Source organism: Musa acuminata, chromosome BXJ1-8 (genome assembly GCF_036884655.1).
Source record: "Musa acuminata AAA Group cultivar baxijiao chromosome BXJ1-8, Cavendish_Baxijiao_AAA, whole genome shotgun sequence".
NCBI classification, from domain to species: Eukaryota; Viridiplantae; Streptophyta; class Magnoliopsida; order Zingiberales; family Musaceae; genus Musa; species Musa acuminata.
Genome location: NC_088334.1, coordinates 50,372,352 through 50,394,820, shown reverse-complemented (window position 1 = coordinate 50,394,820; position 22,469 = coordinate 50,372,352). Strand labels below are relative to the sequence as shown.

At 33.7% G+C, this 22,469-nt stretch overlaps 2 protein-coding genes and 1 pseudogene across 7 annotated transcripts; all 3 read left to right on the top strand.

Moving 5' to 3' along the window:
* The first annotated feature begins 40 nt into the window (after positions 1-40).
* Positions 41-3,203, top strand: LOC135588625 (uncharacterized). Of its 2 annotated transcripts, none has more exons than XM_065080838.1 (4): positions 41-274; positions 410-512; positions 635-688; positions 2,955-3,203. In XM_065080838.1, exons 1-3 carry the CDS (start codon positions 168-170, stop codon positions 647-649), a joined length of 225 nt encoding a protein of 74 aa, XP_064936910.1. In that variant the 5' UTR covers positions 41-167; the 3' UTR covers positions 650-688; positions 2,955-3,203. The 2 variants fall into 2 exon arrangements, with proteins under 2 accessions (XP_064936910.1, XP_064936909.1); XM_065080837.1 differs by having other exon boundaries at positions 43-274; positions 635-684.
* Positions 3,204-11,617: 8,414 nt separating this feature from the next.
* On the top strand, positions 11,618-14,448 carry LOC103995800 (uncharacterized). 5 transcript variants are annotated; one of them, XM_065080835.1, is made up of 5 exons: positions 11,622-11,840; positions 11,945-12,186; positions 12,322-12,424; positions 12,547-12,600; positions 13,570-14,448. In XM_065080835.1, exons 1-4 carry the CDS (start codon positions 11,676-11,678, stop codon positions 12,559-12,561), a joined length of 525 nt encoding a protein of 174 aa, XP_064936907.1. In that variant the 5' UTR covers positions 11,622-11,675; the 3' UTR covers positions 12,562-12,600; positions 13,570-14,448. The 5 variants fall into 5 exon arrangements, with proteins under 5 accessions (XP_064936905.1, XP_064936907.1, XP_064936903.1 ...); XM_065080831.1 differs by having other exon boundaries at positions 12,531-12,600; XM_065080834.1 differs by having other exon boundaries at positions 11,623-11,840; positions 12,547-12,596.
* Positions 14,449-20,430: 5,982 nt separating this feature from the next.
* Positions 20,431-22,402, top strand: LOC135589221 (small ribosomal subunit protein eS1-like; annotated as a pseudogene).
* The last annotated feature ends 67 nt before the right edge of the window (positions 22,403-22,469 follow it).

Genomic DNA, 22,469 nt, shown 5'->3' with positions numbered 1-22,469 from the left:
CGGTATACGAAAACGTCTGCTTTCCGATATATCGTTTCTCCCCTCGGCGGTATCGACGACGTCATAAACCGCGGTTCGTTCCCCTTTCGTAGTCGCAGGAGAAACAGAAGCAGATCCCCGGGAAAGGGGACGGCGGGGAAGGGAGAGAGGAAGACGTGCGACGAGCGATGCGGCTGTGTTCGTGCTTCGGCCCTTCGAAGGCCGAGAGGCGGGAGGCCGATCGGCTCGAGGCCGAAGAAGCCCGCGCCAGAGCCGCCGAAGCCGCTCAGAAGAGGCAATTCCCCTTCCCAAATCCCCCTTCTCCCACCCTTGCCTCTATATCTTTTCTTATGATCCCTGAGTTATTTGTAGCAACGAAGTCTTCTCTCGATTTGTATGGATCGAAGTTTCTCTGATCGGTGAATTGCAGGCAGGAGCAATTTGACAAATCGGCCGCCGGGAGGGCAGCTCGAGCGCAGATAGCGGCAACAAAGAAATCCAGCGAGCCGAGCAAAGGAGAACCTGTTCTCAAGGTAACGTAGATCCCATTGATTATTAATTTTATTTTTGTGTTCGGTCAGCAGAGAACAAAATGCTTGTTTCTTCTGTTGATATTATCCTTCCTTGACTAAAATTTTGGGCGTCGTGGTTGCAGTGGCAGATGGGATGATCACTCTCTTTTTGTGGATAATTAACAGCAAAGTCGTAAGTTAATATCTCTAATTCAATGGATTGCTGCCCACTAGGGCAAGTCTATCCATTCTCATATTTCATGCTTATTTTCACATTGTAGTAAGTGGAAAACTTGTTGTTTGATTGCTTGTTTAGTGTGTTAACTTTGGCTTCATCTATATGTATTTTCTTCACTGCTATGAGCTACTTTTTCCATGCTGGATTCCAGAGGGGGGCAAAGTTAATGTGGTTGAAGAATGAAAATCCATAGGCCTTTGCGTTATTTTCTTTCTTATAATAAATAATCACGAAAAGGCTTTATCTAAAATCATAATTTATCATCTTAAGAATGAAATAACTTAAGCACGTACAAAGGGAAATGCTTCAGAGAAGTGGGTAAAGGTTTATAAGATGCTATGATTAAAGATCAGCCATAATAATTTACAAACACTTTGGGGAAGAAAAATCGTAATGGTAGGCAGACCCTATTTTAGTTTCTTCTCTTCCATTTTAGTAGTTCTCAATGAAATATTTTATACTTTGCTGTTGTCATAGCATTGCTTTAACTAAATGGAGGAAGCTTACACTATAAGAAAAAGGTTTACTTGCAACAACAGCTGATTAGGAGGCGGTGGATTCTACTAGCAACTTGAAATTGACTTTAACATTTGACCATCTAATTCTTAGTTTTTTTCTTCTTAGGCTACAGAATGGTCTTGTGAAATAGCACATCAGAATTAGTATTCTGACAATAAATTCATTAATGGGTTGTTAGGACAGATGTATGACTGTGAGATTTGTATTTATTAGAAAGCATGTGTTTTTTCCTTGTTTTCTTCTTAGAAGCTTTAACTATTCAACTAGTGTATAATAGTTCACTACCAAGGTGTAATTGCTTATAAAAATGAGGAATTTGTCATAGTAAGAAAAGGTGATGTACTGTATGCATGAGCAAACTGCATCAGTGCTCCATTACGTTCTTTCTTAACACTCCAAAGTACTGTATGCATGTATATACTATTATATTGTTTTAATTTTTTTATCCCACTAATGCATGAGCATATAGGTTCCAAGAAGACCATTTGTGCATATTTCTTTCTCGAATTTGTGGTTTTTTATTGTTGAGCAAAATCATGTTCTTTGTTAGAATTTTGTTAAAATTCTTCAATATTTTGTTCGAATTATTTCCCCTAGATAACTTGTCTCTTGAGTCTTAGCCAAAATGTTGGCTAATCCAATTTGTTCCAATTAATCTCAGTGTCAAATTCTATCATTGATCCTAATGATAATATTGATCTTTCAAAAGTTTGCTGAACTCTTGAGTTTCCACTATTGCCAAGCTAGATAATGTAATGGACTTTGACTCATGGCCGACGTTGGTTTACAAGTTACCTTACCAGATCTCTGATCTTACTTATGCACCAGCTATGGAGTAGATTCGACGTCTATGTCATTTCGTTTCCAAGTCTTTTTAGGATATATGCAATGCACAATCATTGGCTGATTATGGGGCACTATGGTCGGGTTGAATTAGCACCTCAGGGTACCTTGGTCCACAATGCAACAGACTATCTACTTATGTAAGATATAATCTGAGTGAGAAAGATGCCATGACTTAAGATCTGTCAGAACAAATCACACAAGTATTTTGGAAGGAAATGAGATGGTTGGCATACCTTATTATAGTTTTCCCTGTCCTGTTATAAGAGGGTTATGATGAAATCTTTAAGATCTTTGAGACTTCTTTTCAGTCACAGCATTGCTCCAGTAGTAACGAGTGAAATAATGCATGGGTTTACTTGCAAAACAGCTGAAGAGAAGCATGGCTCAAATATCAAAAGATGTTACAGGTAGGTGGATTCTATGGACATTCTTATCTAGAGGTGTTCTTCCCCACTTTCCCCTCTCCCTCCATTGATGACAGTATAAAATTCTTATTATATGTTCTTAGATGGAGATAAATTTTGATAACTGGTCAAACATTGCCATGCCTATGTATAGATGGCTGATTAGGATGTGCCCAGGGCAACTCCGAAAACTGACTTTGGTGCAATAAGGACATATGAAAAGAGCAACAGGGAAATATTGTCTTATGAAAAAATTGTCATGCTTTTTTGTATTGTGAAAAATGCTTAGAATGTTACATTTTCTTATCTTGTCTGTCAAAATTTCATCTGGATTGGTGATGTTGATATTCAACTTGATTGGGGACTTAAGTTATGAAATATTAGAAGCTGCTTGCAATTTGAAAATGGCTTAAATAACGTTTTTTCATCTAATAACTTCTAGCTTTCTTTGTCCAGAGTAAGTAAGGAATGGAGTGGTGGAAACGTGCGTCTTCTTAGTTCAGAATAAAGGTCTCGAGGATAAATTCACTTCACAGATCTCGTTCGGATAAGTGTATGGCTTTTCCATCTGTACTTATTAGAAACCATGTGTTTGTTTCCTCGTTTTGTTCTCGGAAGCCATGAACTTTCCAACCAGTTGTTAATAGTATTTTCGATGCCTTGGTGTAAATATTCATGAAAAATCAAGAATGGGTTTGTTTTTCATATTTTAGAGTGATGCTTATCGAAGTAAATTTGATAGGAGGTTCCTCTTCTAGGTTAACATAATTCCTTCCTTTTATTTAATGTTCATTGTCATCATTTGGAAGCCAGAACCCAAGGGAGGTGGATAATCAACTACATCAACGCCAAAAGTTTTCATTGTTAGCTTTGACAAAGGTCATGACAAATCTCTGTTGTCGCATATTATCCCAAGCAGCAGCAGAGAGAGGGAATAGGCAGGGCCCTCCGATAATAAATGTGCATTGAAACTAAGGTTGTGGTGGTGCATGATATCACTGATGCGTTTCAAGGGATTTATGAAGAAAGCAAACAGAACCTTGAAGGTTTGAACATTTAAATGTGTGTTAGGTGGATATATTATGTGATTAAGAATAGTTGCCGACTAGAAGTGACTTTGTTATAGAAGTGGCTTTCCAGAAAGATAAAAAAAATATAGGGCACATCACAATGATGGAGAGGCTGCATTCGTGCTAAGCAACAGTAGCTCTGTGCTGTTGCTAGTAGTCACTTTCAAGATGATACCTTTTCTTGCCATCGATAGATGTTTTATCTTTTTAAATTTAAATTATATATATTAGATTTTAACGTTTGGTAATTTAGACTTATGGAATGAATTTAAATGTTATTTTTTTAAAAATATAGGGATTATTTTAGATACGAGTAAATCATAAGGACTTAAGAGATTCATCATCAAAATCACATAAGTTAAAATGAATCTAAACCCAAGTCAAAAATATGTGTATACACGAAAGATACATGACACCAAAATTTACATGCTCCCAAATACAATCAAGCAACTAAATTTTAATTTCAGACCTAATCTATGATAGGTATAGAATGATATACTTTTATGTCGTAAATTTTCTGGCATATGATGCTCGTTTAGATCATTTAATATTTAAATTTTCTAGCATAGTCGTATATTGAGTCTTTTTTTAATGACTCGAGTCGTTCAATTACGATCATCGAATTAAGTTTTTACGATCATCGAATTAAGTTTTTACGATGATACCATCGTGTGCTCGAATCTTTTCATATTCTCTCTTTCTCAGTGTTTAATTAAAAAAAATTTACATAATTCTTGTTCTTTATTCAGGCTTTATCATATACTTGGGTTTTTCTCACGTGAATCAGTATGCTCATGAGAGAGATTGTTTAAGAATATATTAGATCTTCGACTAACAATATTCTTTGACTTTTAGGGATATAAATGGAGGAATCAATTAAAACAATTGTTTTCATTGAACACACACACACTTTAATTGATGAAAAATACTCACTAATATGCACTTTATTACCAAGCCAAAGGAACCCTTTAAAATGAATGTTGATTTAATGAATAGATGATGTACGTGTATATAAGTATTTTTTGAGGGTCTAAAACTAATTTTACTGCTTGCCTGATGATCGGTAAGTCGAGATCAAACTTTGAACCTCTCAATAGTAATTATAGAATCCTACTTAGACTCATTTTTGTAACTTTATACGCATATATAATAAGAATTTTAACTCTATTAGCGTAACTCATAACTCAACTCGCGAGTCAAGAACTCAATGATGCGCCCAAAGATTTGAGGGTGAAAGCATGGATGCACAAATTTTGTAGCATGGCATCCCAATTTATAGTTTGAATTAACTTTTGATTATGTTTCGTCCACAACAAATAATTTTAATGTTATTTAAGTTGTGTCTTAAAAGACTTACCATAAGAGTTATATAGGTAATCGTCATGTTGAAAGTTTTCTTCTTTTTTTTTTCTTAAAATTATAAAAACATGCATGATAGATAGATGACCTCAAATTCGAACCGATTGCTAGATTTGAAATTTCGGATACATGCGTGAGGTACACAACCAATGGATGCTCTCTAACCTAATTACATTAAGCAAGTAATTAGGTTTAAATGTTAGATAACAAATTTTGATTAATATGTTGGGCTTACAATTTGGGATTAATGGGGGCAGGCCGACAATATTATGCTTTTGTGTCATAATTAATCATCTTAATTAAGAATCACATCAACTCAAGCATGGGAGGTTTGTCAAAATCTTATAAGATAATCTTTAAAAAATAAAAAAAAATTATTACATTAAATGACATGCATGATGTTCATATGTAAAATCAAATCTCACGATCAAATTCTAGAATTTAAACATCATTAAAGTGGAAATAGTTTTTTTTTTTATTGATTTTGTTTCTTCTTGGAAACCTCGAATATTTAGCTTGTTGTTCATAATACTTCATAAATAATATGGTGTAATTTCTCATAAAAACCCGAAATTTGACACAGTAAAAGAATAGTGATGATTTCCTCACCAAACAATGATTTGGCTGTGATTAGTTTCTCAATTCATACATCATAAACTACATTGAGGAGAGAGAGTTAATGAAGCATAATATTCTATACATGTAGTAATTTTTATGTGTACATTATAATAATTAATTAAAGAACATTTTACATGTCGCAAGATGATCATCTTGACAACAATGCCAAATAATTTCATGGATACTTCACACATCCTCGAAGCCAAAAATATTTCATGCAGCAAATCTTGTCATTTGTGCACCTTTGCTTCTGTGGAGCTCATGCATCTCCATCTTATACCCTCTCTCTCTCCCTCTTCTGTTGAAGACAAAATGATGAGTCTCAAGTATAAGTAGATAAGAGTTAGGGTTGACAATACAAATATATATATGTATGTTTGTATATAAGAGTATTTCTTTACCATGTATGGTCGAGAAGAGGTGGAACTTCAAACTTTTTTTGTCGTGCCTCTTCCTTATCAACCAATGGAGAATCTGATATTAAGAAAAATATTAGCACAAATAATTTCATTAAGATCGTCGCTATTTATTGGTGTAAGAATTAATCATTCAAATTAATTTTGATACATACTGTTGCTTCATGATGATGGGTAAGTTGGGATCAAACTCTGAAACTCAATAATAATTACTGAAGCTCACAATTCATCTGTGAAACTTGTTTGAGATTACGAACGAACGATGTCTTTAAGAGATGGGAAGTTGGTGTGTAAAAATTTTGTAGCAACGTCACCCAATTTATAGTGTGAATCAACTTGTGATTCATTGCATCGACAATAATAAATAATTTTAATTATATTTTAGATATGGTCTAAAAATCTATAAGGGTGTAAACGAAAATGTATATGGAGATACACTAGGCGAGAGAATATTTCTATGCCAGAGATAAAGATAAAAAAAAACGTCCAAGAGGTTAGTTTCATATTACTAAATATCAAAAAAATAGGTGATATGCATCAATGGATATAAGAATTGTTTTAAGCTTCATATTGAAAGTCCTTTTTTAAAAAAAAAAATAATAATAAAGACATGAATCAATGAAAAATAGGTGTGCATGAACGAATAGATGCCCTCAAAATATTAATATTTAGTTTTATTGATGAGTTAAGTCCATAACATTGACCATTCAAATTAAGCTCATAATTTTGATTCATGAGCTCGTCTCTTTAGACCTTTTTCATCATCATTTTGGTTTTTTTTTTTTGCTAAATATTTTGAAAAGTAATATATTTAAATCCATGGAATTATTAAGAGGATATGTCACCGGTTAATCACTTATATTAGTATTTTTTAGCATCGTAGAGTGTTATAAAAGCTACATTTTTAATTAAATGATGATGTACAACCATTTCCATGGATTCTACTAATCTAAAACTAAGTTATATGGAATTGTACCTAAATTATGACATTTAAACGATGATACTTTTATATTACCCCATGAAACCATAAAAAGAACAAATCAATATACAAATGTACGAATATGCATGCCAAGATGTGTTTGTACGAAGCCTCGCATGTGTATGAACCCGATTCATTTCCTTTTTTTGTTTATAACCCAAAGGAAGATGTTTCCATGCTTGTTGTAGAACAAGCAATTCCATATCCATCATATGATTCATTCATCATTAGAAGTGTGTTTTCTTGTTGATATCTACTTGCATTTGTGTCCTGCCAACCCATCTCAACATTAGGTTTTGACATAGGTAACATGCCATGTGGACAATAAATGCCTAATTGACATCATATCATTGTCTTATTACCATACACTTCATTAACCATATCATCATCGAATCGAATCTCTAGTTACTAAAACTTTTGATCTTCTAGAATGGATCGAGTTCGTGTAATGTATATGGTTACGATACTCTCTCCGTAAATAGGGGTAGCTCTTCTTCCTCCGCTTCTATCATTTCTTTATAAATTTATGAAACCCTAATAAAATTAAAAAGAGAGAAAAAATATTAGTCCAAATATCCTTAGATAAAAAAATAAAACTATTTATCAAGTAAGTATCATAAATTTAAATTAATTTTGAAACATACCCTTATCTACTGATAGACAAGTTGAGATCAAACTCTGAACCTCGATAGTAACCTTCGAACCATACCACGATCAGGACTCATTCCGGTAACTTTCATGAAATTAAAGACGATAAAGATAGAGAACAAAAAATAATAATTATTACATGAAAAAATTTAATAGCATGGTCTCCCAATTTATAGTCTCAGTCACTCGTTGATTCATTGCATTGACTACAAAAATTCCCATATTATTTTAGCCATGCTTTAAGGACCTACTACAATGGTTATATATAAACATGCATATGGGATGTATTAGTATGAGTCTCCACTAATACATGAATCTATTCTCCGTTATTAAAACAATTCTATATATATCATCCAATTTTGTTTCTAACTAATCACTTGTAATCACAATGAATATTATTATCTTTAACATTATGATAGTTTATTTAAGAGTAAATTAAAATTTTACATAAATCCATTTTGGAGAGATATGCATGTTAAGCAAAAAATAAATCATATTTAAAAATTAAATATTTAATATTAAAAAAACTTGCACATTAATCTTGTAATGTTGCATGTAACCATATAAAGAGGGAATCAGTACACAAAAAGCATGAGATATACAAGTGCATGACTAAATTAATGCTCTCAAATATGATTTTGATAGCCAAGTAGCTAGATTTGAATTTTGCATAATAAGCTTGGATTAATGTGTGGGCGTGTAATATTGCACCTTAAAATCATGCTCATCTTAATCATCTTGTCAATATTAATAATATTAAGAAAAAATAGATTGGTATCACTAAGGTAAGGAAGATCACGGTTCTATTTGAATTAAAATCAAATGGTATAAATCAAGAGGATCATACGATTCAATTTTGATTCTTAGAAACTAAAATTTAAAAGTAGTTTCAAATCGTATAAATAAAAAATAAAAAAAAATATAAATATGTTGCATAGTAGTTAATACTTTAGGCTTAGAGTTGAATGATGTGGGTTTGGTAGAGTAATTTATTTATTTATTTTATCAATTTAAACTGATAGATAGAAATTTTGATTCTTAAATCGAACCTATCTCGAACCGATTTAATTTAATTTTACAAAATCGAATGAACCATAGATACGAAAGAAAGTAATGAAAATCTTGTTTTATTATTCCTTTTAAGAGATGTAGCTTATAATTTCTTACTCATTTAACTTGTTTTATTATTAACATTATGATAATTGATAGGCTTAAACATTTAACTTGCTTTATTATTCCTTACTCATCTACATTTTATTTTATGGGAGAGAGGGATAATGGCGGAGTCTCTCACATTATATCCATCAATTATTATTATTTTTTCCTTTGATCGATTTTGGTTTATCGAATAAAAAATCAATCATTTTTTCAATACTATTTTAGTCATCCTCTAAAGAGTACCTTCTTTTAAGTGTTAGATAATACATACATGCATACGAAATGTATTAGCACGAGTATTGACCTACACATGAATCTAATTAAGAAGATATACACATCTTCGCTCTAATCTTTATATTAAAATGTCTCTATTTGTTTTGGGTAACCAAATAGAGTGAAATCTAAGGCAAGTATAAGATTATTAAGTTTTAATTCATAAGCTAACCTTATAATTTCGACCAATCAAATCAAGCTCATAATTTATACTTCTTACTCGAAACATTCAATCAAAGATGATGAAAAACGTTAAGCATCTAAAGTATATATTCATTCATTACAGTGACACTATATAAATTATCAAATTTGATCTTACTAGATTAGTAATAAAATGAGAGGTCTCATTAGCCAACTTTGTGTATCATGTTTTTCTATACATTATCATAAAAATCTTTCAACAATTTATAATATTAACATTAGAAAAAAAAAATCACGAGGATCAGACAATTTTGAGTTAAGTCAATTTGATTTAAACAACCCAGATATGAGATAAATATGACTAATTAAAGTTGGCTCGACCACCAAGGATGAGCTGATTTGGCTTGATTAACTTAGGTCAAGTTAAATTAGTCTGATCTTATAGTCTTATTACAAGTGATGGCCACACAACTTACCTAATTCTATTAAAAAGTATAATATAAGTGTATATAAAGTTTTTCTATTTATGACATTCAACTTATCCCAAAATAGTTTCTATTTAAGATTTTATGTATAATTCATTTGCCTGCGAAGAGAAAGTAATCCACGCACAACGTCACTTTTTTTTTTAATACAAGTGATAAGTGGAGATCTTTAATCGTACATTATGCTTTGGAATTAAAAAAAATATTTATACTAAAACATAATGAAATGCAAATGATATGACTATTATCGTTAACCAATCACGATGCGATATGTAAGATCCATTCAACACCAATTAGATTTGTCACATCAATCATGAAAGATTAGAAAGAGTTTACTAGGCGCACCAAATCAACTAAGCATCTTAAGATATACATTTTTATTATATCGATAGTTATAAGAATCACACTATATATAAAAGTGGTCTTCATATATGTTTTTATTTAAATAGACTAACGAAAGATTTATGAGATTGATGCTTATAAACACTTATTGTGTTGATTATCGGTGATATGTTGTCGAACAAACTCTAACATAATATTTTATAAAAAAAAAAAGTACGAAATTCAAACATCTTCCGCTCTCAAATTAAAACAAAACAAAAGACATTATCTACTTTTGAAAAAGCATTCGAGACACAATAGTCGGATCGAATCGATTTTATTAAAATAAAATGATAATAAAATTAATTATATTCTAATGTCTTACGATCATGGGAGGTTATACCTACTCCATGTTTGCACCGTAATTTTATTTCTTTCATATTTTCTTAAAATAAGAATGTTATAAACATAAATAATCATATGCATCATTCATTCACGAGAGAGGGGGATCCTCGGACGTTATGTTCGTCATTTTTCTTTTCTTTTCTTTTTTTATCACTTAGTGGTTTTGCCTTTTAAAATCCATTGGTTTGTCCCAACCCTAATGCATAATCTTAGGTTCTTGAAATATAAAAATCTATTTTTGTAAAAAAAAAATATTGATACTTGGGAAAATTTTTTTTCATATCCTCATCTTTTAGAGAAACAAAAAGAAGACAGTGTTCTATATACTACAAATCAAATCATCTCCACATATATATATATGTCAAATTATTTCATTGATATACAAATGCTCCGTATCCATAATTTTAAACTCAAGCATGCTAATATTCTTTTCTCTCAAATTTGATTACTCATACTTGATTTACATTTGTTGAATCCATCTTATATCCTCCTCCTCTTTCAAGTCTTATCTATAAAATATCAAAAATAATAAAATTAAATATAAATAGACAAGAGTAAGAATGATAATAAAAAATTTTATTTTTTGTGAATCCAAATTCTCACCATGAGATTTGACGAGGAAAATCACATTCCCAAATTCTTTTATGTTTTAAAAATTTCATGTTACAATATTGGGAATCTAAGTTCAAATGAACAACACGTCATATATCTTGCCTAATGATAAATAAGTTAGGATCGGACTCTAAACCTTAATTATGATATTTGAAATCTCACCAACCCATTCTTACTATCTTGAACCAATTTGAGATGATGAAATTATAATTAAAAAAAATAAGATTGTATGCATAAACTTGGTGACGTGGATTCCAATTTATAGTCTTAACCAATTTTCTTGATTAATTTCATGTGGGTGTGCTCAAAGCCATGCATATGAACAAATACATGGTCCTAAAGATTAAGAGCGCAAGTGTCATATATGAACTTTATCTTGCTTAAGGGACTGTGCTCTTAATTTTGACCTCTCAGATTGCGTCTGTAATTTTGACTTCTCAATTGGGCCGATAGGTTTGACCAATGGGCTGGTCCGGGCCGGATCTTCTAACCTTTAACTATTTGAGCCGGGTCGGATCTTTTAACCCATTATAAGCTCATCATTCCTTACTGACCGCTGGATCAACATGCGAGCCATCAATCTTGCTTGTCTAATTCCATCGGATCTTTTAACCCCTCCTCTCTTCTCTCTCTCATCGTCGCGCCTAAACCCTTGCGGCGATCGCAGCAGCAGCCATGGCGGTCGGGGGTTGATGGCACGCTCGAAGCAAAAGAAGGTGAGGAGGAACCTCACGAGAGGGAAGAGCGAGAGCCTGGCGCCGATACCTAAGGCTTGCATTGGAAGAATAGAGTGCAAGGGGCGGCACCGCACGAAGGGGGAGAGGGAACCATCGTTCCTTAGACGTTCCGTGCTGCTGGTTAAGTAGCGGTCTACAGCACTAAAAGATAACGGCCGTTATTTTTCATCAATTCACGCAGGCTAGCAGCAATTTGGTTTCAACGTCCGTTATAACGACTGCAGGGGGTTCGGTATACGAAAACGTCTGCCTTCCGATATATCGTTTCTCCCCTCGGCGGTATCGACGACGTCATAAACCGCGGTTCGTTCCCCTTTCGTAGTCGCAGGAGAAACAGAAGCAGATCCCCGGGAAAGGGGACGGCGGGGAAGGGCGAGAGGAAGACGTGCGACGAGCGATGCAGCTGTGTTCGTGCTTCGGTCCTTCGAAGGCCGAGAGGCAGAGCCGCCGAAGCCGCTCAGAAGAGGCAATTCCCCTTCCCAAATCCCCCTTCTCCCCTTCTTGCCTCTATATCTTTTCTTATGATCCCTGAGTTATTTGTAGCAACGAAGTCTTCTCTCGATTTGTATGGATCGAAGTTTCTCTGATCGGTGAATTGCAGGCAGGAGCAATTTGACAAGTCGGCCGCCGGGAGGGCAGCCCGAGCGCAGATAGCGGCAACAAAGAAATCCATCGAGCCGAGCAAAGGAGAACCTGTTCTCAAGGTAACGTAGATCCCATTGATTATTAATTTCCTTTTTGTGTTCCGTCAGCAGAGAACAAAATGCTTGTTTCTTCTGTTGATATTATCCTTACTTGACTGAAATTTAGGGCGTCGTGGTTGCAGTGGCAGATGGGATGATTACTCTCTTTTTGTGGATAATTAACAGCAAAGTCGTAAGTTAATATCTCTAATTCAATGAATTGCTTATTTTCACATTGTAGTAAGTGGAAAACTTGTTGTTTGATTGCTTGTTTAGTGTGTTAACTTTGGTTGCATCTACATGTATTTTCTTCACTGCTATGAGCTACTTTTTCCATGCTGGATTCCAGAGGGGGGGCAAAGTTAATGTGGTTGAAGAATGAAAATCCATAGGCCTTGCCGTATTTTTTTTTCTTATTATAAATAATCGCCAAAACTCTTTATCTAAAATCATAATTTATCGTCTTAAGAATGAAATAACTTAAGCACGTACAAAGGGAAATGCTTCAGAGAAGTGGGTAAAGGTTTATAAGATGCGATGATTAAAGATCAAGCATAATAATTTACAAACACTTTGGGGAAGAAAAATCGTATTGGTAGGCAGACCCTATTTTAGTTTGTTCTCTTCCATTTTAGTAGGTCTCAATAAAATATTGACTTCAACATTTTACCATCTAATTCTTAGTTTTTTTTTCTTAGGCTACAGAATGGTCTTGTGAAATAGCACATCGGAATAAGTATTCTGAGAATAAGTTGATCAATGGATTGTTAGGACAGATGTATGACTGTGAGATTTGTATTTATTAGAAAGCATGTGTTTTGTCCTTGTTTTCTTCTTAGAAGCTTTAACTATTCAACAAGTGTATAATAAATAGTTCACTACCATGGTGTAATTGCTTATAAAAATGAGGAATTAGTCATAGTAAGAAAAGGTGATGTACTGTATGCATGAGCAAACTGCGTTAGTGCTCCATTACTTTCTTTGTTAACACTACAAAGTACTGCATGCATGTATATACTATTGTATTGTTTTAATTTTTTTATCTCACTAATGCATGAGCATCTAGGTTCCAAGAAGACCATATGTGCATATTGCTTTCTCGAATTTGTGGCTTTTAAGCGTAAGAATTCCAACTGATCCATTGTTCCACTCTCATACATTGCAAGATCAACTATTGCTTCAGCTTCCCTTAAGTACTGTTCTGCCGATACTATGAGGGCTAAAAGCTTCCAACCCCTCACTGAGCTTCCAGCCACCATATCAAGATACTTTGTTGCATTTTCTAAAGCTATACGAAGGTTCCGCTGCACAGTGCTTTCTTTCCCTGGCAAGGCTATATACCACCTCAGAATCATTTTTCTCAATGTTTGCAGCATGTTGAAGTGTCTTCGAAGATTCATTCTGTAATTTTAGTCTTTGTGAATCAGAGACGACAATCAAAGACGCACAATTTCCATAACAAACATCAAGCAAGAGGTTGGTGACACCAAGAAAATGTTTTTGATTTTGGAAAATCTCATTTGCCTTCATTGCATATTTTGCCCCTTCCCATCCATGCTTGCAATGGACGTTCACAGCACAACTTAGCTCCTCCTAATATGACTGATGGAAGATACATTTAATGCCTTGCTGAGTAGCTGAATGCCTTGCTTCAAAGATACATTTAATGCATCATCATCCAGACCAGCATCATGGTGACAAAGCGCCAGTACATACCATCTGGCAAAATCTGTTCTACATGACCTGCCATAAATGAGATGATTCATGATCTCAGGGTCCCAACTTATTTCTTGAAAGGTCACCTTTCTCATGAGTATCAGCAACAAAAGAATTGCTTCCTCTTATGTTAGACGTTGAAGTTGCGGAGGCAGGCTTGCTTAATTCAGCACCACCATAGAGCAGAGCAACTGCCAGGTCTTTCTGTAAGCTAGCTAGCCCACCCATGGCTTCATTAGGAAGGGCTCGGCGACATGCAGCAATAGCTTCTTCCTCAAGAAATCCTGCTTGGGAAACAATTCTAGAGCTTTGTGAAACATTTCTTTCAACTTGCTATCATCTCCAATTCATTCAGGTATGCCATGCGGCCAAGTAGATTCAACAATGTCGACAATAGTTTTACATTCAAATGCAGCATCTGCCACAAAAGTTCATAGGCAGATGCTAGTTGTTCATAATACTTCATAAATAATATGGTGTAATTTCTCATACAAACCCGAAATTTGACACAGTAAAAGAGTAGTGACGATTTCCTCACCAAACAATGATTTGGCTGCCATTAGTTTCTCAATTCATACATCACTCTACATTGCCATAATATCTTTGCTTTCATTCGATCTTCTCTTGCATTCTTTCGTAAACTACATTGACGAGAGAATTAATGAAGCATAAGATTCTAACTCTCATATGTTAGAGAGAGAGAGAGAGAGAAGGAAGAAGAAGATCATGGGGTGATGTGTACATTACAATAATTAATTAAAGAGCATTTTACATGTCGCAAGATGATCATCTTGACAATAATGCCAAATAATTTCATGGATACTTTCACACATCCTCGAAGCCAAAAAATAATTCATGCAGCAAATCTCGGAGGGGTATAATGTCAGCAAATCTTGTCATTTGTGCACCTTTGCTTCTGTGGAGCTCATGCATCTCCATCTTGTACCCTCTCCCTCTCCCTCTGTTGAAGACAAAATGAGTCTCAAGTATAAGTACATAAGAGTTAGGGTTGATAATACAAATATATATGGATGTTTGTATATAAAGAGTATTTCTTTACCGTGTTTCGTCGAGAAGAGGTGGAACTATAAACTTTTTTTTGTCGTGCCTCTTCCTTATCTACCATCGGAGAATCTGATATTAAGAAAAAAAAAACAAGAAAAATATTAGCACAAATAATTTCATTAAGATCGTCGCTATTTATTGGTATAAGAATTAATCGTTCAAATTAATTTTGATACATACTACTGCTTTGTGATGATGGGTTAGTTGGGATCAAACTCTGAACCTCAATAATAATTACTGAAGCTCATAACTCATTTGTGAAACTTGTTTGAGATTACGAACCAACGATGTTTTAAGAGATGGGAAGTTGGTGTGCAAAAATGTTGTAGCATCGTCACCTAATTTATAGTGTGAATCAACTTGTGATTCAATGCATCGACGATAGCAAATAATTTCAATAATATTTTAGATATGGTCTAAAAATCTATAGGGGTGTAAAGAAAAATGTATCATAAGATACACTACCTGAGAGAATACTTCTGTGTCAGAGATAAAGATAAAAAAAATGTCCAAAAGGTTAGTTTTATATTACTAAATATAACAAAAAAAATAGGTGATATGCATCAATGGATATAAGAATTGTTTTATTCTTTATATTGAAAGTCCTAATTTATTTTTTGAAAAAATAATAAAGACATTTATCAATAGAAAAACGAATAGATGCCCTCAAAATATTAATATTTAGTTTTATTGATGAGCTAAGCCCATAACATTGACCATTCAAATTAAGCTCATAATTTTGATTCATGAGCTCGTCTCTTTAGACTTTTTCATCATCATTTTGGTTTTTTTTTTTTGCTAAATATTTTGAAAAGTAATATACTTAAATCCATGGAATTATTTAGATCCTCCGAATTTGTCATCGATTAATCACTTATATTAGCATCGTAGAGTGTTATAAAAGCTTTATTTTTAATTAAATGATGGTGTACAACCATTTCGAAATATTATACTAATCTAAAACTAAGTTACATGGAATCATAACTAAATTATGACATATAAATGATAATACTTTTATATTACCCCATGCAACCATAAAAAAAACAAATCAATATACAAATGTACCAATATGCATGCTAAGATGTGTTTGTAGGAAGCCTCGCATGTATATGAACCCGATTCATTTCTATTTTCTCTTTAAAATCCAAAGAAAGGTGTTTCCATGCTTGTTGTAGAACAAGCAATTCCATATGCATCATATGATTCATTCAATCATTAGACTGTGTTTTTTTGTTGATATCTACTTGCATTTGTCTCCTGCCAACCCATCTCAACATTAGGTTTTGACATGTCACGTGGACAATAAATGCCTAATTGACATCATATCATTGCCTTATTACCATTCACTTCATTAACCCATGTCATCATCGAATCAAATCTCTAATTACTGAAACATTCGATCTTCTAGAATGGATCGAGTTCGCGTAATGTATATGGTTAGGACACTCTCTCCGTAAATAGGGGCATCTCTTCTTCCGCTTCTATCATTTCTTTATAAATTTATGAAACCCTAATAAAATTGAAAAGATAGGAAAAATGTTAGTCCAAATAACCTTATATAAAAAAATAAAACTATTTATCAAGAAAGTGTCATAAATTCAAATTAATTTTGAAACATACCCTTATCTACTGATAGACAAGTTGAGATCAGACTCTGAACCTCGATCGGAACCTTCGAACCATACCACGATCAGGACTCATTCTGATAACTTTCTTGAAATTAAAGACGACAAAAATAAAAAATCTAAAAAAAAAATTATTATATGAAAGAATTTAATAGCATAGTCTCCCATTTTAGTCTGAATCACTCGTTGATTCATTGTATTGACTATAAAAGATTCTCATATTATTTTAGCATGCTTTAAGGACCTACGACAATGGTTGTATATAAACATGCACATGAGGATGTATTGGTATGAGTCTCCACTAATACCTGAATCTAACCAAGGTATGCAAATCCTTATAATCGCAATGAATATTATTATCTTTAACATTATGATAGTTTATTTAAGAGTAAATTAAATATTTACATATATCCATTTTGGAGTGATATGCATGTTAAGCAAAAAAATAAACCACATTTAAAAATTAAATAATAAATATTTAAAAAAAAACTTACACATTAATCTTGTAATGTTGCATGTAACTATATAAAGAGCGAATCAGTATACAAAAACAGAGACATTGACTAAATTAATGCTCTCAAATATGATTTTAATAGCCAAGTAGCTAGATTTGAATTTTGCATAATAAGCTTGGATTAATGGGTGGGCGTGTAATATTACACTTTAAAATCCAGCTCATCTTAATTATCTTGTCAATATTAAAAATATTAAGAAAGAATAGTTTGGTATCAATAAGATAGGGGTGATCAAGGTTCCATTTGAATTAGAATTGAATCGAGTACGATCAGAGACAAAATTAGAATCAGGAGGATCATATGATTCAATTTTGATTCTTAGAAACTAAAATTTAAAACAGATTTGATTAGTTTCAAATTGTATAAAAAAAAAAATAAATAAATAAATATGTTGCATAGTGGTTAATACTTTAGGCTTAGAGTTTAATGGTGTGGGTTTGGTAGAGTAATTTATTTATTTATTTATTTTTATCAATTTAAACTGATAGATAGAATCGAATGAACTATGGATGTGAAAGGAAGTAATGAAAACCTTGTTTTATAATTCCTTTTAAGAGATGTAGCTTATAATTTCTAACTCATTTAACTTGTTTTATTATTAACATTATAATAATTGATAGGTTTAAACATTTAACTTGTTTTATTATATCCATCAATTTTTTTTTCCTTTGATCACTATTTGGTTTTGGTTTATTGAATAAAATATGAAACGTTTTTTCAATATTATTTTAATCATTCTCTAAAAATGTACCTTCTTAAGTGTTAGATAATACATGTGAAATGTAATGACACTGAGTATTGACCTACACATGAATGTAATTAAGAAGATATGCACACCCTCGCTCTAATCTTTATATTAAAGGTCTTCTATTTGTCTTCGTTAACCAAAAAGACATGAACCAGTGAGAAAGATATGTACATGAACATATTAGTTACTCTCAAAATCTAAGATTGTTAAGTTTTAATTCATAGGCTAACCTTATAATTTCGGCCAATCAAATCAAACTCATAATTTATACTTTTACTTGAAATATTCTATCAAATATGATGAAAAATTTACTCAGCATGCCACGTTACTAGAGCATCTAAAGTGTATATTCATTCATTAAAGTGATACTATATAAATTATCAAATTTCATCTTATTAGATTAGTAATAAAATGAGATATCCTGTTTCTATGTTATCTTAAAAATCTTTCTATAATTTATAATATTGATATTAGAAAAAAAATCATAAGAGTTAGATAATTTAGAGTTAAGTCGATTCGGTCTAACTACTCCATGTCAGATATGTGTGATAGATACGACAAATACGATCAATCAAAATTAGGGTTAGACAAGCTCGAGTATCTTAGCTTAGATCAATTTGGCTCGATCAACCTACCATGGATTGATTTGAGATAACTTATCTAATTCTATTAAAAGACACAATACAAATGTATATAAAACAAATCGATTTTATTAAATCAAAATAATAATAAAATTAATTATATTCTAATGGCTTACTTCTCAAATTAATTGATTATGGGAGGTTATATCTACTCCACGTTTGCACCGTAATTTTATTTTTGACATTATTTTAAAATAAGAATATTATGAACATAAATAATCATGTGCATCAATAAGACGGGTGACTGTGGTGGACGACCCTCACACATTATGTTTATCATTTTTTTTATTTTATTTTTTATCAGTTAGTGGTTTTGTCTTTTTAAATCCATTGGTTTGTCCCGACGTGCATCGTCGGGGAATCAATCAAATCAATTACTTACTTTAATCTTAAACTCATGATAATACACTTTAATTATTAAAAAATATTTATAAATAAGCACCTGATTTTCAAGTCAAGTGAATCCTTAATAAAGGTTTGGAATTTTTTCTCTAATCTCCCAACCCTAATGCATAATCTTTGATTCTTGAAGCATAAAAATTTATTTTCTAAGAAAAGAAATATATTGATATTTGGGCAAAAAATAAATTTCCATATCCTCATCTTTTAGAGAGACAAAAAGAAGATAGAGTAATGTGTACATTATATTACATTTGTTCTACATATTACAAATCAAATCATCTCCACGTATATATATATATATATATATATGAAACTATTTCATGGATATACAAATGCTCCGTATCCATAATTCTAAATTCAACCATGCTAATATTTTTTTCCCTCAAATTTGATTACTTGTATTTATTTTGCATTTGTTGAATCCAAGTGTGTTCATCTTATATCCTCCTTCTCTTTCAAAGTCTTATCTGTAAAATATCAAAAAATAATAAAATTAAATATAAATAGACAAGAGTAAGAATGATAATAGAAAATTTTATTTATCATGAATCCTAATTCTCACCATAAGATTTTATGAGGAAAAGCACATTCCCAAATTCTTTTATGCTTTAAGAATTTCATGTCATAATGTTGGGAATCTAAGCTCAAATGAATAACACTTTAGATATTTTATCTAATGATAGGTAAATTGGGATCGGACTCTAAACCTCAATTATGATAATCGAAATCTCACTACGACCAAGATTCATTCTTACAATCTCGACCCGATTCAAGGTGATAAAATTATAATTAAAAAAAAAAGACCGTATGCATAAACTTAGCGGTGTGGTATCCAATTTATAATCTGAACCATTTTCTTGATTCATTGCATCTACAGTAAATAATTCTAAAATTATTTAAGTCATGCCCTAAAGGCCTACCATAATAAGTGTTATATGTGGTCAAGTCGTGGATGTGCTCAAAGCCATGCATATGAACAAATACATGCTCCTAAAGATTAAGAGCGCAAGTATCATATATGAACTTTATCTTGCTTAAGGGACTGTGCTCTTAATTTTGACCTCTCAGATTGGATCATTAATTTTGACTTCTTAATTGGCCCGATAATTTGACCCATGGGCTGGTCCGGGCCGGATCTTCTAACCTTTAACCATTTGAGCCGGGCCGGATCTTTTAACCCATTGTAAGCTCATCATTCCTGACTGACCGCTAGATCAACACGCGAGCCATCAATCTTGCGTCTAATTCCAACGGACGGCTGAGATAGAAAGCTCGTTGGTTTATAAGGCAAGCCTCTTCCCCCCCTCCCCCTCTCTCCCTCTCATCGTCGCGCCTAAACCCTTGCGGCGATCGCAGCAGCAGCCATGGCGGTCGGGTGAGTCTGCCATCTCTATCCAATTCGCTAACCCGCGTATCCTTCGCCTTCTTAGCTTTCTTCTTAAGTCGACCTTTTCGTCTCCGTCCATCCTTGCAGGAAGAACAAGAGGATCTCGAAGGGGAAGAAGGGAGGGAAGAAGAAGACGTAGTAAGTTTAGCTGCATTCCTCTTCTTTTCAGGTGATATATACATGAGGAAGCAAAGGAATCAATGCACTCGGAGCAATAAAAATTTTAGTTGCATATGGAGGAATTCAAGGGAAAAAGATCCAAGTCTACAATGCATGGTCCTGCTTCACATCCGAGCTCCATAACTTGGGTTAGATCACTTGTCATTGGACAAACTAACCAATGTATATGCTGGTGAACTGAGGTATACATGGAGGGTGAGGACTGTTCTGGATTATACGATCGTACTTTCATCACTTTCATACTCGTCTAGCTTTCTTCTCGTGCATCGTTCATGATCTAGATATCGGTCATATGGTTGCATCTCCATGGTTGTCTCATAGTTTGCCCCTCCAATCTTCTTCGGATGTATCAGTTATACCTAGATTTCCTACTGAGAACTGTTCATGCACCGATACTGCTTGTCTTTTTTGCATCAGATTGCATCTGAGGGTCTCAGATTGCATCTGATTAGGATCAGTTCCACGGAATGATCTGGCTCCGTGCAGAGGATGTTCAAGGAAAGACTGTGCTTACCAACTTCTGGGTATGGCCTCTTTCATCCTTGTGATTGCTTAACTCTTGGCTATTGGTGTTGATCACATCATTCTCCAGGGCATGGACTTAACGACTGACGAGCTCAGATACCCGGTGCGGAAGTGGCAGACTCTGGTTGAAGCTCATGTTGACCTGAAGACTAACTGACAATTACACTCTGAGAGTGTTCTGAATTGGTTCCAACAAGAGATGCCCCGGTCAGGTCAAGCGCACTTGTTATGCTCGATCCAGTCAGATTAGACAGGTACTTCATTCACCGGCATAGTTCATTTTTTTTTCCTGCAATGATCATTGGTGGGAGGATCATGGTTTTGTTTCAGATATGTCACAAGATGAGGGAGATTATGATCAATCAAACCACAACGTGTGATCTGAAAGGTTTGATGCAGAAATTCACACCCGAGATGATTGGGAAGGAGACTGAGAAAGCTACGCTCCAAAATGTGTATATCCGCAAAGTCAAAATCTTGAAGGCCCCCAAATTTGACTTGGGAAAACTTATGGAGGTATACTCATAATTCTTTATCTAATGTATCGCTCTGCATTTGAACGCAAAGAACTTGTATGCATCAAAAATATGGATCAGTGGATCTCATTTTGTATTGAAGTGCTAAGATCAATTTGGCTGTGGTTTTTTATGCTGTTGGCAATTTCAGGTCCGTGGTGACTACAAGGAGGATGTCGGCATCAAGAAGATATCCAGATGGAAGGTGAAGCAGAAGTTGTTGGGGCATAGAAGAGGTGCCTTCCATCTCAACGGGAATTGCTTTTAGAAACTGGTGGCGACGATGAGCAGCGAGCAACGCAAGACGAATCGGGATTGGAAGAGAGATTAAAAAGGCATCTGTCAAAATTCAAGAACCAATTTGTTTCGGGATGGTTTGAGTTATGCGGTACCGAATGATACCACCCGGTACGGGTGGTACGTATCGATCTGACGACATACTGATACGTATATTACCGGATGGTACGTATCGATCCGACAGCATACTGATACGCATATCGCTTGGTACCCTGGTGTATCGCTTGGTACGTCCTGGTGTATCGTTCGGTACGTCGATATCGTACCGTACTGAGCCAACCTCGAAACATCGGTATGATACGATATTGCATACCTTGGTTTGAGTTTACTATAGGATGCTAATGGTCTTTGTCGACGTAATGCTCGGGACAACACAAATGATAGTCTTTGTTGACACATACATGATGCTTATGGCTGATTCTTTCTTATTTTTTTCTAATTAAAAAGAAA